At 32.2% G+C, this 17,139-nt stretch overlaps 3 protein-coding genes across 14 annotated transcripts; 2 read left to right on the forward strand and 1 right to left on the reverse strand.

The window, feature by feature from the left end:
* Positions 1–486: 486 nt before the first annotated feature.
* LOC105259483 (polyadenylate-binding protein-interacting protein 2) lies at positions 487–2,544 on the forward strand. Of its 3 annotated transcripts, none has more exons than XM_011271442.3 (4): positions 487–594; positions 1,506–1,715; positions 1,981–2,172; positions 2,279–2,544. In XM_011271442.3, exons 2-4 carry the CDS (start codon positions 1,542–1,544, stop codon positions 2,381–2,383), a joined length of 471 nt encoding a protein of 156 aa, XP_011269744.1. In that variant the 5' UTR covers positions 487–594; positions 1,506–1,541; the 3' UTR covers positions 2,384–2,544. The 3 variants fall into 3 exon arrangements, with proteins under 3 accessions (XP_011269744.1, XP_011269746.1, XP_011269745.1); XM_011271444.3 differs by lacking the exon at positions 487–594 and adding an exon at positions 673–897; XM_011271443.3 differs by lacking the exon at positions 487–594 and adding an exon at positions 985–1,406.
* Positions 2,545–4,475: 1,931 nt separating this feature from the next.
* LOC105259484 (catenin alpha) lies at positions 4,476–14,780 on the reverse strand. 10 transcript variants are annotated; one of them, XM_025412519.1, is made up of 10 exons: positions 14,597–14,780; positions 13,343–13,681; positions 12,511–13,243; positions 11,827–11,868; positions 10,584–10,817; positions 9,856–10,461; positions 9,108–9,785; positions 8,742–8,744; positions 8,216–8,391; positions 4,476–4,807 (listed from the first exon to the last, which is right to left on the reverse strand). In XM_025412519.1, the coding sequence occupies exons 2-9, from the start codon at positions 13,657–13,659 to the stop codon at positions 8,227–8,229; spliced, it is 2,778 nt and encodes a 925-aa protein (XP_025268304.1). In that variant the 5' UTR covers positions 13,660–13,681; positions 14,597–14,780; the 3' UTR covers positions 4,476–4,807; positions 8,216–8,226. The 10 variants fall into 10 exon arrangements, with proteins under 10 accessions (XP_025268304.1, XP_019885637.1, XP_011269747.1 ...); XM_011271446.3 differs by lacking the exon at positions 4,476–4,807 and adding an exon at positions 7,258–7,873; XM_020030078.2 differs by lacking the exon at positions 4,476–4,807 and having other exon boundaries at positions 7,257–8,391; positions 14,392–14,780.
* Positions 14,781–15,638: 858 nt separating this feature from the next.
* Positions 15,639–17,130, forward strand: LOC105259486 (beta-1,4-galactosyltransferase 7). The gene is made up of 4 exons (XM_011271453.3): positions 15,639–15,804; positions 15,893–16,328; positions 16,410–16,556; positions 16,714–17,130. Exons 1-4 carry the CDS (start codon positions 15,702–15,704, stop codon positions 17,006–17,008), a joined length of 981 nt encoding a protein of 326 aa, XP_011269755.1. The 5' UTR covers positions 15,639–15,701; the 3' UTR covers positions 17,009–17,130.
* The last annotated feature ends 9 nt before the right edge of the window (positions 17,131–17,139 follow it).

Here is a 17,139-nt window from a genome sequence, read left to right on the forward strand (position 1 = left end):
GTTATCTTTTTTAAATTTTTTTTTTAAGTATTTTTAAGTATTTATTTTAAGTAATTATTATTTATGTTTTTTTATTCATTATAATATACAAAATTATTATCTGAAAAATATTTTTAAATGGTCCTAATTATATTTGTTTTACTATTAATTGTCAAAAATAGAGAGAGAATGTTATCCTTTTTATAAATTTCTTTTTTAAATATTTTCTTACAGTGAAAAAAATTATATAATATACGACATTACAACGAAATTAATAATATTTGAAAGAGTAAAATGTACCCATATTACGTCGATGATTCGCATGTCGTATCGAAGAATAATTTCTGTAATTTTCGATGCAAAAGATGTTTTATTTCGAAGGTACTAGAATTTTGACAGTTTATTCGTGAAATTCGGCGTATTACCAGCACCGCTCCCGAGCGGGGCTTTAAATAACGACGCCGGTGGCAGCACTGTGCGAACGCGAATTTGCGTTGAACGACACGTATATTTCGGTACGTGCCCGTCACGAATCTGTACGCGCGACGATAGATATTTCGTACACGACGACGACGAAGACGACAAGTCTGGAAGCCGTTTTTTTTCACAGAAAAGGTACGTTCCGCTCGCGTGTCCGCTGGAAGCGCCGCATTCCGTCAGGGAACAGTCCGAACGAGTCCGGTCCGTTCATTCGACGACGTTTGGCGGCCGATAAACAATAGGGGGACGCGTCCCGCGCGAGCGAGCGGCGAGCGATTTCGCGGCCGATACGATACGAGCACGAGACATCAATCGCAAAGATGGTCGCCCTCATCTGTCAAGCGACGATTACGACGATGATCTCGTACGCGCCGTGTCTTGTCCCCGCTACCCGCCGTTAAAGCGTCTCTGGGAGAGACCGGGGTCACCAAATTCCAAGTAAATCTCGCTCCTGATCCGAGTAAATTGTTCCCGAAGATTCAGTCGATCCAAGAGGGAGAGAGAGAGAGAGAGATCGTATTCCCATATGCGCGAGATTCGTGTCGCTCTCCGACGCGGACGTTCCGTTTGTTGACTCTCCACCGTTGGCTTTCAAGGTTGCGTCTCGTTTCGGACACCGCCTCGTACGAATCAACCCTCACCCTTAGGGACGACAGTGCGCAACATCGTCGGATTTTATCGTGTACCGGAGTCATGTTTACAAGCAGAGTCGGTTCAATCGGGTTCCGCGGTTCGTGATGATGATAGAGTTCCGTGTGTTTATCCAGATTGCTTGTTTATTTGTTTGAACATTATATCCTCTTCCCACCTACTCCCCTCTCCCTCACGCGCGTGATATATTTCCGTGACATGTAATTATCTGTCGATTATCTCTCGGCGCGAAACGACGAGGAAAGAATACGATATCTCTCTACAAAGAAAATCGATTGTATATATACGACGATATTGTAAGTGCGAATGTACTCGGTCAACGTTAAATTGTAATTTAAGTATAGTTTTTCCCAACCCTACCTATGATGTTGAATATTGATAGAGAGAATTTGCAGGTGATCGTTTTTAGCACGTCGCTCAACATACTGGCTATGAAAATGAAGATTCCGAACGGTGGATCCGGAAGCGGTTATTACGGCCACGAAACAGGTATCACTTCTTACATGGACAATAACAGCGATACAGAGCCCGAGGTGCAAGGTATAGGCGATGGTGATTTCTCAGAATATCTGTGGATGGAGAACGAGGAGGAATTTGATAAACAGGTACTATCTTTTCTCTTTGTAAATGTAAAATTTTCCAATTTTATATATATATTCTGCAATACACATATACAATTGAAATATCTAAACTAAGACTTTTAGAACAATGACCTTAGTCCAGTTGAACGTACTTAAACAAAAATTTCTCATACACACACACACACACACACACACACACACACACATATATATATATATATATATATATATGTAATATTTAATTAAATATACAATATATAAATTCTATGGGATTATTTTTGGCACATAGGTACTTCAACAACTGGAGGAGGAAGAATTGATGGAGGAGTGTCTAGAAGCAATGTTAGAAGAAGAGAGACAACACCAGAGGAATATGAATTCTACAGCTTGGTCCACAGCTACTGGCACTTCTGATAATAATGCCGCTGAGCTTTGTCAACAACTTAGCAATCTGAGAATGCCCGATGATCTCGCTAAACAGGTAATAACCAACATATTTTCTGGCTTTTAAGATGTTTTGACAGGAAAAAAAGAGGTAGAAATCTTTATCAATCTATTATTAATATCACTATTGATGGAATTTTTAGAGCACGCTAAATCCAGACGCAGCTGAATTTATTCCAGCATGCAAATCAACTGTGGTACCTGTAAGTACATCGTCAGAAACCACAGTCGCTACAGAACCATCGTAGAAATCTTATGTATCTCTTTTCTTGTCCCTCCCTGTTTAAGTCACGTAAAATCGGGCTACACGTAATGTTTAGAGTTTACTATTTCTAATCTGAGACAGTGGTATATTAAGTGGATCGTGTTAGAAGTTCAATGACTGTGACTGTACGTACAAAGATAAGGAGAGATAAAGAGCGCGAACTGTGCAGTATGCGGTGCGTCATCCAAACGTAATATTAATTACGTAATCTCCGGGTGAAATACTTAAATGCACTACCGAAATTTTTATATAGACGAAAGATATCAAACGTGATGTTGCGTGGGGTAATTATGTATATGTTTTTTGCCGAAAAATATTAACGGACGATCGTGTAAACAAATCACTTGTTAAAAAAAATTTGCAATTTATATTTCTTGTTCAATGCCGTCTACATCGAGAACAAGTTTTTGCGGAGGCAGATATTTTTAGTACATTTTTAATTTATATAAATTATAATTATGGCATCTATACGGAAATAATTTATTTATACACATTGAAAGAACAGAAGGAATAGAACGCATGAATCGTTTAAACAGAAAAAAGTCTTATAAGTTACTAAAGTATTGTTGTATATACAAAGAGAAACATACACACATATTGTTTTGTAAATTATGTTCATATCTTATACATATGTCTCGATCAGATTCCATCATCTTGGAGAGTAAACTTTTTCATCTTCTTCATCAAGCCGTAAAGCAATTGTAAAACTTTTTACAGCCTGAAGAGAAGTGTTTTACAGCTTGATGTTTATCTGCCCAATGAAAACTTTCCTTAAGAGTTCCTTTGTAATACTTATTAGCAGAGAGAATGAAATATTTACGGAATCGTTAGCAGGACATATTGTACCATGATCATGTATTATCAGAAGATATCATGTTACTTTGTAACAAATATTTCGTTTCCGATAGATAAATCGACATAATTGCAAGCGTACAATCGGAAAATCAGAATTATAATTTGTACAAATATATCGTTTCGCTTAGAAATTCGCATAAGACAGATATATCCAAAAACTATCACATCGAGTCCTGCTTCAGCATTCATTCAAGAAACTTAAAGATCTCAAGTGAAAGTCTTACTTAGGCTGTGAGGGACTCTTTTTATGACTCTTTTTAGTGACACTGAAAATCAGGATATTGTTTACTTATTTTTTAAATCAATTTCCATGAGCTACTTCGAAATTTTAGAGATTGTAGGTTGTAGTGTAATATCGGTGAAATATGAGAATAGAGTAAATGGTGTATGTACTTCAAATCTGCTTGAATAGCAAGAAGATTGATTTGACTTTTGCTTTAGCATAATATATATTTATACATGTATACTCATTCTTTACGAAAGTAGATATCACATCACATATTTATACAATATTTGATACTTTCTATCTTTTGTTTTCTTACAAATAATTGTTTTACTTGAAATAACTTTTAATTAAATTACATTATCTAAATCACATCATGTTAAAAAAAATTTTTTCTTTGAAATTTGAGAATATATATCTTAGATTATATATTCTCTTATAATTATACATATTCCTTTAATCGTAAATTTAAAATCAAACTTTTTGCAATCCAAGATTATAATACCGATTAAAACGCATTAGTGTTTACTTACTTGGTGATATCTGCCATTCTTTTTAATGATTATGAATAAGTGTACGAATTTTAATAAGATCTATATGTTGAGATATCTATATATTGTTATGTGTTTGCGTTCTATATACTTTATACATGGTGAATATATGCACATTGTTTTAGTCACAACCCTGATTTAGTATGAACGTAGAAACTGTGATTATTAAAAAAAAGAAAAAAAAACAGCGCGTTATTAAGTTTACCGAATATTCACATATATGGGACACATTACATTAGTACTTTTACAATTTAGAATACCTTTTCCTATTGTTTATTCTATACAAGAAATATTATTAAGCTTATACACGCTCAGTTACAGACTTAATTGTCGGAAGAATAAAAATGATAAAAAAAGACAATGCGCCACTTTAAGAATAATCGAATATTTTACGATGTTATGTTTAACAAATTGAAGGTAACACAAGGAGATAACGAATTTTGCTTTAAAAAAAAGAATCAAATCAATGCGAATCTAAAGCAGAGACTGATTTCACGTCCATTCTTTAAACGTCAGCTTTAATACCCGATATCCTCGTATATAACCATCTTTTAATTATTACAACTGCTATAATCTAGGCTCTGTGTAATATAGAAAATTGTTTGCAATATATTATACTGCATAATACTGAGATATACCGTTGATATTAATAAAAATAGTCGACTATTATTCTATATTTAAGGATTTATTGATCAAAAAGAAAATCTAGTTTCTGTTACATGTAAAATGTCTTTGTAAAATTTTTTGTCTTAAGATTTTCAAAATGAATTGATTTTATCTGGAAAAAAACATATGCGAATAAAGATGCGATTTATTTGAGATTATATAAATAAGTCAGTCGTTATATGTGAAAAAAAAATATATATATACATATATATAAGTGTACCCACATATATCTCTCATCATTGTTCAAATTGTACAAATTTAATTTTGCCTTAACATTTTTAAATAACGCAATCTTATATGTTATATAATATATGATATTAGAGATTGCATCACAATAGATTTCCGAATTGAGATTTATAATTGCTTACAAATGCCGCATGATTTATTCGCATAAATTCTTATAATTCTTAAAATCTCTTGTCTCGAATCTTTGATAATTATTATGCATCACTTTCCTTTTAACTCATTTGCATATATTGATATCTCTAACCAACATATATTAAGAATATTAGGTTATTCTAGATTTAAGTAAATTGTGCAGCTGTAATCTTCTCGTACAATACGAAGTACTACAATAAATGATAGTCATACATCATCGTATAATACTGATTATATGTATACAGTAACCAATGCGAACACATATATCTCGAATATACTGTGAGAGTTTGATTATTTGCGTGTTTACGAGAATAACTATATCTCCTTTTAGCATTATGTTAATCAAAAGAAAAAAAAAGTACAAAAGCAAAATGACATATAAAAATATAATTTTCATGTTAGGTCACGTTTCTAAGAGAATGATAAGTATGTCATTCTCCGCGTTATTATACATTTATCATATGTACACTCTGTGCAATGCAACATATATGGATTGTAAAATAGCTAGTATATATACATTAATTCAAAATAGATGATATATTACTTTTATATATTCATATATATATTATTTTAACGTATAATGTGTTTTTTGTCACTTCTAGCAATTTTTTGCATTTGTGGTTTTTCTTGTGCCTGCTCCTTTTTTTTCCTTGTAGCATTTAATGTATAGCATAAAACGAAATATAGATACATGTATTAAAATGTAGATTTTATTTCCATTCTTTTCTGTCCCACATATCATAATGAGAAAACTTGAGTATATTTATATGGATAATTTTATATGAAAATAAATACATATGTTAAATAATAAATAGGTCATTACTATGAGAAAAGCATCACCTTATATTTGGCAGCATATTGATTACAGTATTTCAATCTTAAAATTAATTATATAATATCGTTAATACTTATTTCAATAATAAAAAATGAGGCAATATCAATTTATTACATAGCATATTGGCATCTATTTCGTATAATCGATGATTCGATTTTATGTAGCTATCAAGAATGGGCAACGTATTGTAACAATATGTATCAGAGTACTGAAATATAGTATGCACCCTATGACGAATCGAAAGTGATAGTATTGTTGCATAGTTAATGTAGACAGACAATGAAAATTACTTTGATAATAAAGTGAATAATAATTTAATATAAATTGAATATATAAATCTTATACCACACATTTTTTGCATTTTTTCACAAACATGTGAAGATTAAACTATGAAACTTATGAATGATACTCAAAACAATTCCTCTTGCTCTATTAATCAAATAAAATATAAATTTTTATATATAAAAGAAAGTATGTATATGTAATTATATGAAAAAATAAATAATTCATAAATTGCGTAGAATTCTTATATTTACGTCATTCCTCCATTATTTCTATTTATAGACTTTAGGGGAAACCACTTGAGAATGTATAATTGTAATACTTGATATATATCTTATTTGGAGAACTCTGTATATTACAAAATACGAAAAACATTTCGTATATATTTATAGTTATATATATATATATATATATATATATATATATATATATATATATACACATATATGATATAAACAATTATTCAATATATATAGAGCTGAATATATATTGCTCTCTGGTTTTCTTCTTTTGGCCTTTCAAGTAATTGAAATCTTCCTTGTATTGCAAATATTACATTGTATGGAGTACAATATAATTAATATATAACGCGCATCAATTCTGATATATGTTTATCAAAATAAAATTGATAATAAAGAAATTATCATTACGATATGAACCGAATAAGAATTGGAATTTATTTTTTCCACAAATTCCTACTCATTCAGCTTATAATACAAAAATTAAAAATAATATTCGCCCGTAACTATATAATAATATATTTACTTATATACAAGTTAATATAGTAAAGATTTTAAAATCTGCAGTCTCTTTATTTCGATACAATACTGTGTCAATCCATGATCAGTTTCATTAACTTCGTATTATGTAAACTTAATTCTTCACAAGAAAATAAAAATAATAGATTTTACTATGAAAAGAAAAAATTTTTTTTTACATAAAGATATATTTCTAATCTATGCTATTACGTCCAAGATATTGATATTAAAAAAATCTTAATAATAAATATATATAGGATAAAAATGACTAATATATAGTTGTATAAAATAATATAAATCAGTAAGAAATATATTTTATTGTCGAAAAATAAATTAATATGCAGGAAGTGATCTGGTAATTTGTTGTACGAGTAAAATATGTATCACTTTTATAGTTATAAAAATTTAGATAATGTAAAGATTTTTCATTATCCACGGGAGTAAAAACTCTCAAATACAATCATATTGTACTCAAACTCGCAAATAAATATGATTTATAACACAAAATCCTTATTATACTTAATTGTGCCCCTGTAAGATAGAAGCGGGCAAATCTCTTACTCCCGCTCGTTCCCGCCAGCGAGATTGGATTCTTGATACTCATATTATCGGAAATATTACCGAAAATACAAGCTCGCAGGAAGCGAGCAGGATCTCGAGTCTCGATGCTCTGTTAGATGGAATGGGAGCAGGGAAGAATCTTTCCTATCCTCACACATTGCATTCACGTAACATGCTGGATCATCTCAACTTTAGGAATCGTCGGGAATCAAAAGTCTCGATCTGTCCAAGTCCCGAAAGGTCTCGGTTCCTATCATAGAAGATAGTCTTTATCTCACCCTCACTCTATTCACTTGCGAGTTCGTCCGAGACATATGACAAAGACTGTCGAGACTGAGCGGGAATAGATATTTGTCCGCCTCTACTGTAAGATTGAATATGATGATTGTGTATATATTTCTCAACCTTTCTTAATTCCTACTGATTTTTTTTAGTCGCTCGGTTCCTCAAAATTGCATTGGTTATTTCTTGGGATTATGTATTCGCTTTTATTACTGATTATTGTTCTCGATTAAAAACTAATAATTACCATACTTAAATTGTATATTCATGTGTACCATGGAATGATCGACAGACATTCTATATCGTTCACATTTTAAACTTCATCGAAAATAAAATATTTTGGCCTTACATAACTCTTAAAAGGTGATGCTATATGTATGTATATATATATTAATACATTACTTCTGTTTTTTCGTTCACTTACATCGGCAGAGCTTATACGCTCTCGGTAGGACTTTGAAATTCTGAAAGTGCGTGGATAGGATTCTGTACCTTCTTTTGTGAACCTTTACGTACTTTTGCTCTCACCTCTTCGGGTCTCTCGGGACGTACTAACGGTTTCTTTTCCGGAGCCTTCATCTTCCATATGACGATAGGAGACTAATTGAAACACAAATATAACAAATATGTATTATTATATTAAATATTAGGAGATTTATATTTAACTTGAAACATATATATGACAAATATGTATTAATATATTAAATATTAAATATCTATTTATTTTTATTATTAATTTTGTATTTTCAGTTAATAAACATATTGATTAAATATCAACATGTGTTATATTTTAACATATTTATATATATGATATTTAATAAACTTTTATATTTTCTAATATTTAATAGTATAATATAATATAACTGTAAAGATATTTTATAACACTTGTGCATGAATAATTTGTTAAGATATCACATATATAACACACATATAAAATAGCATATACTTACATACTAAAAATCCATAAATGTCAGTGTACAGAATAAAAAATATTATAAAATCATATAATTAGTAATTATAGTAACCATACAATTTTATGATACTAAAAATAAATATTTAATTTTTTTACTATTGTGTAACATTCTAATATATCTCTCAACTGATTTTATATAAAACCATTTAATTAAAATTTCTATTACATTTCTATAATTAAACCAGTTAATGAAGTTTGAGAAAGGTATAATAATAAATATAATATCAAATATGAAAGATTATTGACTTAATTGCAATAGCTATTAATTTATGACATATTAATCATTAGCATAGTGAGACAGTTATTACTATAATTGAAAGTAATAAATGAGAACGAAACCTACCGTTACCGTGGATTGTCGTGGATATTTTGTCGATGCAACGTAAGAAGCCTTTACTGTAAGCACAACAGCGTTCATCAAATTTTTGGCAGCCTGTATGAGAGAGGTTGCACTATCTAGGCCAGAGACGATCAGCTCGCCACTTATATTCTGCACATCTGCTTTCACTTTGCTCGTAATATTCATCTGGTGGCAATAGAGTGCTATGCGTTGCAAATACGCTAAGAGGTCCTTCTTTGTAGAACTCTCCGGGCATTGATCAGCAATCTGTCTAGTTAGTTTGTCCAGCTTCGTGCCAGCTTCAGAGATCTTTTTCGCCGCGTTTATGACATCCATGGTAGTCTTCAAAGGACCTCGACCGCGAGTAAAGTCCGTCATTTCCATCATAATCATGCACATGTGCTTAGCGAGAACGATAATGTCATTGCCGGCATCATCCCATTTCGCCACCTCTTTATCGAACTTGAGTTTCTCGCTTTTGAAATATTCGACTTGTTGCAGGATCTTCTGTTTGTCCTCTTCCGGCATTTTTCTCATCGCTTCACGAGCGGTCGTAATACCGCTAATCTCCGGATACTCATCTACACCATGTTCTCCGGTCTGAGCGCTAGACTTGCTACGTGTTTCTAAAGTGTAATGTTCATCCAGTTCCACATCTTCAGGATCCAAGTCCTCGTCCGCCTGAAAAATAATGATAAATTATTAATAGCAAACAAGAGAATAGTTGCGAAATTTTCACAGTTTTCTTTACCCTGTTCATCAGCACAGCTCGCCTGATCTCACGAACTCCATCGTACACCAGTCTAGACGCGTCGATGAAATCATTCTCGTCCACTTCTTGCGCTGGATTGCTGCGAAGAGCATTCACAGCCTCCTCCACTCGTTGCTCAAAATTGGGCATCACTTGTTTTCTGAGAACCTTCACTGCTTCAAGAACTCGCTTAGTGTAAATACATGGCTCATAATTGTCCATTTCGGCTTGCACGACGTTACACACTCTGGCGGAACGGCCAAGTATTGCACCCGCATGTCTGTCTAAGGTGTCAGCGTCACCGGGACGTACTTGTAACGCTAAGACACACTTGTTGACATCGTCCAATATATGATTCTCAGAAACCGCCAGGAAATCATCGATCGTGGTAATGTCATCTACGGCCTCCGTCAATACGCGCATCTGATTTTCCCATGCCTGGCGGAATACCTTCATATTGTCCTTCGCGACATCCGTGTTTCGTGCAGCCCATACGCGTGCAGCATTGATTACTTGTGGACATAGATTTTCTATTTGCGCCGCAGCATAACGCACCATTTTTACGCCATCTTCGTTGTTGGACATACTGCACACTAGATTTGCAACCTATTCAAAGAAAATAAATAATTTTATTTTATTATATATATATTTAAGATATTTTAAAAAGCACGTTTGTAAAAATACTCTTCTCTCATTTATTTTCATATATTTATGTAAAGATTATTTACCTCCACCAATTTATTCGCATGTTCCGTGAAAATAAGCGCATATTCTTCCACTTCCTTGATCCAACCTTTTTCCGCTGCTTCGTACAGGGCTTGTAACGGTGCGCTAGTTTCCAGAAAACTGTCCGACACGTGATCAACCACAGCTTTGCGCAATTGCCTGCGAAGATCACGGGTCTTTCTGCACATGTGATCTATTGCTCTCTCTAAACCTTCAGATTGTTCCTTGACGCCCATCTGCCAACATATATTACCGATTAATTTTGTACAAAGTTGATAAGGTATTTTTGTACTTTACTTTAATGATTGCTTAATATTCGACATCGTTATTGTTAGTTTAAATTCGATCCGTATTACAGGAAAAAGTAATATATAGAAAGGAATATATAAGTAAAATTATTAAAATAATATGTTACATATTAATATACGTATAGAATATGTGAAATGTCTTTTAAAATATTAAATAATGATGATTGATCATGATTTTTAACAGCATATTTGCAGGATAAGCGTTATTTACAAGTTAAATATATACAAAGTATCTCGGAGATATGTGCCAAACCACTTTTTATTTATGCATTCTCTTTGGTAAACTTAAAATCAATCTTCAACAAAAAAATCAAGAAACTGATATTTTTTTAATTATAAGCGAGATTAAAACATAAATTGTTATTTTTGTTTAGATATAAATAGAATAAAACTTTATTATTTAATTTCAAAATATTCAAGATTGAAAGTTTGGAACAAATAATGAGTTTCTTCGAAATTTTTGTGGAGGAAAGATTGATCCCAAAATTAATTCAAATTTCTATACATGGAAAGTGGCCTGTTAATCTAAACATAATATGTGTGTGTATGTATTTATTATCAATTATGTGTATAATTATAAATGTATAAAGTATACTCGAATTCTCTACAATTATGCTAATTTATCGTTTTACTCACTGCATTTTATATTGCATTTAAATTTTCATTTTATATAACTGTCAAGTAATATATATTAGTCATTTAATATTTATATATAAAAATGTAGAAAAAATTAGAAAATTAATTATTAAAACAGATAGTGAGCACACAGCTAATCTAATGATTAGTGCTGGTTACTGTGAATAAGAAATATGCATTGGTAGTGTGTAAGAAATCTAAGATAACATGTATATGCATATTAAAAAACCCATAGGAAAAGTATTTAATTATTTAATAAATATGCAACGAAAATATATATACAAAGAAAATGTAAGATTACTTCTCGCATATTTACCCGTTTCCCACCCCGAGCGCGCTGTAACTGGCCATCACCAACAAAAACAAATCAATAGAATATTGTTTCAATAATTATAAAAAATAACACATTTTATACATAATTGACTATATCGTGTGAAATTTTATAATGTGAAACAATATATAAAATTCTTAAAATAAATTAAAAATCCTAGAATAAATTGTCATATATTTGTAACATTGGATGCTGAAAGTTCTAAATTTTATTCTTATTAAATAAATGCTTCATTTTTTTAAATAAACTGTCATTTATAAAATGTAATTGTTTATTCATACTCGAAAAAAATGAAAAATCAATGCATCTTATTATTTTTATGAACTAATTATCATTATTGCATTAATCAATGCATTAATCAAGTGTTTTATTTAAGAAATCAAAATTTAAAAAAAATAATAATAAATAGCAAAAATTTATACTAGAGTTTATAATTAAATTTAGCATGTCAATTATTCTTTTATTTTAATTAAGAGATGTAATATGTAATAGTTGATACATTTATATCTATTCGTGTTTACTTAATTATAAATATCTTTAGACTCCTTTTACATTTCTTTGACATTATGTTAATGTTATATTATTATTCGTACATTTCTTTTTTTCTTTTTATATAATCATAATTTCTTTTATATAAATATAATCTCTACTTACATTGTTCATGTATTCACTCAGGAGATCCTGAAGTGCCTGTCTGACCGCATTACATTCAGCGACGATGCGCTCTCTACGTTCATCTCTGGTGCACGATGAATCTGCCATCAATGCAGCTCCACTGATAATACTTTCCAATCTTTCCTCGAGGCTCGGCCGCGTACGAACCTCATTGTACGCAAGCGGAGACATCACCATCCTCTCGTCAAAGTCATCCAACGCAGCAGCCAATTCGCCCGGACCTTCGTAAGGATGCTGACTGTCGGGCGGAGTTTTTCCTTGAGCAACGTCGTTTATCGTATTTACGGCTTCGCACACTTGCTTTAGCACATAATCGCGATTCGCCTTGGCCGCCGCCAGGTCGGGATGCTGCACGTATACCTTCGATGCAGTAAGCAGCATGGTAGAATGTTTCTTCAAGACGGCTCGAGCAGCTGCCAAATCGTCTCTGAGTTGTGGATCCTTCAACTCGTGCTGACGCTTGGCCGCCTGGTGGATCAACTCGGCGGCGTTTCTGCCAAATTCTTTGATATTCTGGATTAATTCGCCTTGCGAGGAAGCGTTCTTCAACTTTTTCAGATCATCCTCCACGACGTATAACGATTTTAAGAGCAAGTGAACATCCACCATGTCTGCTAAAATAAGCAAACGGGTCACTGCTGACAATAAGTTCCTTGCGGCACGTACCATGTTGCCGCGTTTCAATGACGAACATGGATCCTCGGAAAATTCCCTGTATAAATGATTTTCATGTTAAATGAATGTATAATATAACAATAGAAAAAAGTATTAACATTTATAAATATAAATAAATAAACTGTTATATATATACCTAGCAGCAATGCTCATCGCTGCACCTGTTTTCCTCACTTCTTCTACAGCGCTTAACATTTCTGCTGTAATGTCTGGATTTTCATAGGCAATCTTTTCACCTTTTTCGATAAAATTAGTAGTTGCTTTTTCTACAGTTCCGACAAGCGCGCTGGCCCTCTTTGATTTTCCTTTTTTTTTCTTGCTGGGACCTTTTGTGTTTACTAATGTAGTAACTTGAAGCACCAGCGGCTCTAATGTTTTTTCTACAGACATAGTCCGTATCTCCAAGTTTTTAGGATCCCATTTCAAAGTAATTGGCCCAAAGTGATCAGACATGTTTATGATATCAATATTTATTCTATAATTACACAAAAATTTTGTATTATTATTTCTATTTTGTTATTTTTGTATCTAGATTATCTTAAGGTTCTTGAAAATATTCAGTATTAAATCATATACTACTAGATATAAAATATTCCTGAAATTAATACTTATAAAGCTTTTCTTTAAAATTGGCTTCTGTGAACAAAATAATAGTCATATATAATAGACAATACTTTATTCTGTACATAAAAAAATTAAATAACTTTCTTATGCATTTTTATAAATTGTTTTCCTTTTATTACAATTGTCCATCATAAATTTCATAATTTCAAGATGCAATTGTTTCCATTTAATTTTGTTCTATAAACAGATATTACACATTTAGAGACTAATATATATTCAGCTTTTCATTAATTAATCATAGATATGAAATCATTCAATTGAAACAAATATTAGACACTTTTCAGATAATAATTTCTATTCTTTACACACGGCACCCATGTTTCTTTTTTGCCTCCTCACTTTTTGGAAGTATCCGAAAGAGTGTATAAAAATAGAAAAAGGCGGAATTTATCGATTGTGACGAATAACTGACAATCCAGGTTTCGAAATTACCCGATTCAAGTCAATTTATGTCATTCGTCTAGCGTGTCAAATGTAAATATCGTCGACCGTATCTCCTCCTAATCGACTAGAACGTACGATGAGAATATTCGTGATAACGGACTGATAACGGTATCATACTCCGATCGTTTTATTCGGACGACTCGTGAATCCCAAAACTTCCGACAGCGATTAAATTTGAAATTCCCTGTTTTATTTCACAGGTCGAATAGTTGTCGCACATCTTTCGCACACGCGATAACATACGAGCGACGAAGGTAACGCACAAGAACGAGGGAGGACAGGGAGGGGGGCACAAATTGGGGGAGAACGGACCCGGTCTTACCTGCATCAAAATGGATAGTATTTTCGGCCGGCGCGATTTTTTCTCGCCGTCAAAAGCAACAGGCTCGCGTGAAACGTAACGCAAAACGTATTTCGTGCAAAACTGGCAGCATTAAAGGAACAGTGAACGAGATCCAACTCGGAGTCCAAGTTTCCGACGATGTATCACCCCATTGGCATCTCGCTTACGCCTCGAGTACCTGACGTCATTATTTCCGCCAGACTCAAAGGATCAGTGCGCATGCTCGCTGGATTATCATTAGGCGAGGCCAGTTTTTTGCGCGTGCGCATTCGAGAAGGAGAGTGCAAGCAAAACGAACAGACCTCTCTCTCTCTTTCTATTGACCTATCGTCGTAAAATTTTAGAACATATCTGTGAAATGTGCACGAGTGTGCAAATCGGTGCAAGGTGACCCAGGTAACTCGAGAATCCGCGAACTGTCAAATTACGGTGACAGATCTTGTCTCCGCGCGATGACATAAGTCGCCCGCTTTGGCGAGCGTTGATAAGATACGATAATGCACAGGAGTTGCACGCACAAGGCAAACATAATGTTCACGAGTTTACGGGAGATCCGTACATTTTTGCACGAATCTATTTCCGAGACAGCTCTACTAAATAAATAATTCGTCGTGTGTAAACTTTGAACGCGGAGAAGAAAGACACGCGATGCGAGAGCGATTACCAGAATAGACGTTTCTTGATACATCTTCAGAAAGATGCGTTTTTCACACAAAATATTCTTCGTATCTTGCAATAATTTCATGTTGAAATATTCATCCTCAAATTTGCACTATTAATCAACAATTACAAGAGTATAATTTAAGAATTGAGCTGTGGATCATTATCTTTGCTTATTTCTTCTTGTTTTCACTACTTAGAGTGTGATTGAATGCTCTAATATAATTTTAATAATAAAAAAGAATAAGTAAAAGTCTTTCTTTGAAACTTGAACAAATAGCTTTTTCCAAAGATGCTATTTCCAAGATGCTATTAAAAAAATAATTAAAAATTAGAACAAAACATTTTTTTCTATTAATTAATGCTCATATATTCCACATTTTATGAAATTTTCTTTCATAAAATAAGCTAAAAATTATTCAACATGAATAATATTTGGAAAAGTGTAAGGTTTAAATATATCTTTGCTTGTATCTTGATCACCTTTGTGACATCGTGTATAATTAGTATATCTCCCATCAGTATTGGTAAGTCACTGGTATATTGAAAACATAATCCAAAAGTAGTATTTTTTTTCTAAGTATCAAGAATTAATATAAGATTTTATTATTCCAGATGAATGCAAATGTGACACAAATGTACAATCAGGTCAACATCTCAAGCAACTGACTGATGAGATTAATGTTCATAAAAAAGAATCTGAACACAAATTAGCTATATTAGTGCCATTTAGAGATCGTTTTGAAGAACTGCTAATGTTTGTACCACATATGCAGAAATTTTTGAACAAGCAAAATATAGATTATCATATATTTGTATTAAATCAGATGGATAGATACAGATTTAATCGAGCATCTCTTATAAATGTAGGCTTTTTTGAAACAGAAAAAGCATTTGATTACATTGCAATGCATGATGTAGATCTATTGCCTATGAACGATCAGTTATCGTATGCATATCCAAGTGCAGGGCCACATCACATATCTTCACCAGACTTACATCCCCGATATCACTATAATGCCTTTATTGGTGGTATACTACTCATTAAAAGGTATGCTTTAAATCTTGATGTTCATAATATGTTAACTACTATATTAAATACTAAATTTGTTAAATATATGTGCTTTTGTAGAGAGCATTTCATACAAGTAAATGGTATGTCCAACAAATATTGGGGATGGGGGCTGGAAGATGATGAATTTTATCTCAGACTGAAAGAAGCTGGCCTAAGTCCCAGTCGTCCACAAAATATATCAACAGGAATACATGATACCTTTAAGTGAGTTGTTCCATTGGAAGAATATTATTACACACTATGTGTAACAAAATAATATATAACAAAAAAACAATTACATAATTAAAATAAAACAAAACAAACAATTACAAAATTTGTGATAAGAGTCTGCCAATTATTACATATACAATATATATTACAGGCATATACATGACAGAAATCATAGAAAAAGAGATACAACAAAATGTTACAATCAACGGGAAGTGACTAGAAAACGAGATCGACAAACTGGCTTGAACAATGTCTCGTATAAAATATTGGATACAATTAAAATGACTATATCTGATATTCCTTTAACAGTGATCAATATCTCTCTGTTATGTGATAAATCAAGTACACCTTGGTGCGAGTGTGAAAAACTAGTCGGATCAAAGGATCAAGGGAGATCAAGAGAGAAAAAGAAGATCGTTATTAATAAACTCGCCACTCGATTATAGTTATAATACTAGTAATTGAATTATAATTAAAATACCATAAATATTTAAGTAACACATTCATAATTCTTCCATCTGTTATTAACTGTATTTAACTTAGGTAAAAATAAAACAGTTCCCTATAATATTTTTTA

This window comes from Camponotus floridanus, unplaced genomic scaffold, assembly GCF_003227725.1.
Source record: "Camponotus floridanus strain SB8 unplaced genomic scaffold, Cflo_v7.5 scaffold52, whole genome shotgun sequence".
In the NCBI taxonomy this organism is placed as follows: Eukaryota; Metazoa; Arthropoda; class Insecta; order Hymenoptera; family Formicidae; genus Camponotus; species Camponotus floridanus.

Bases quoted from the DNA above. Each gene is read 5' to 3' on its own strand.
- LOC105259484 (XM_025412519.1), bottom strand. From the start codon at position 13,659: ATGTCTGATCACTTTGGGCCAATTACTTTGAAATGGGATCCTAAAAAC. The intron at 13,244-13,342 runs GTATATATATAA...TCATTTATACAG, and splicing joins GCGATGAGCATTGCTGCTAG to GGAATTTTCCGAGGATCCAT. The intron at 10,462-10,583 runs GTAAATAATCTT...TTCTTTGAATAG, and splicing joins ATGCGAATAAATTGGTGGAG to GTTGCAAATCTAGTGTGCAG.
- LOC105259483 (XM_011271442.3), top strand. From the start codon at position 1,542: ATGAAAATGAAGATTCCGAACGGTGGATCCGGAAGCGGTTATTACGGC. The intron at 1,716-1,980 runs GTACTATCTTTT...TTTGGCACATAG, and splicing joins AGGAGGAATTTGATAAACAG to GTACTTCAACAACTGGAGGA. The intron at 2,173-2,278 runs GTAATAACCAAC...TGGAATTTTTAG, and splicing joins CCGATGATCTCGCTAAACAG to AGCACGCTAAATCCAGACGC.
- LOC105259486 (XM_011271453.3), top strand. From the start codon at position 15,702: ATGAATAATATTTGGAAAAGTGTAAGGTTTAAATATATCTTTGCTTGT. The intron at 16,329-16,409 runs GTATGCTTTAAA...GTGCTTTTGTAG, and splicing joins GGTATACTACTCATTAAAAG to AGAGCATTTCATACAAGTAA. The intron at 16,557-16,713 runs GTGAGTTGTTCC...TATATATTACAG, and splicing joins GGAATACATGATACCTTTAA to GCATATACATGACAGAAATC.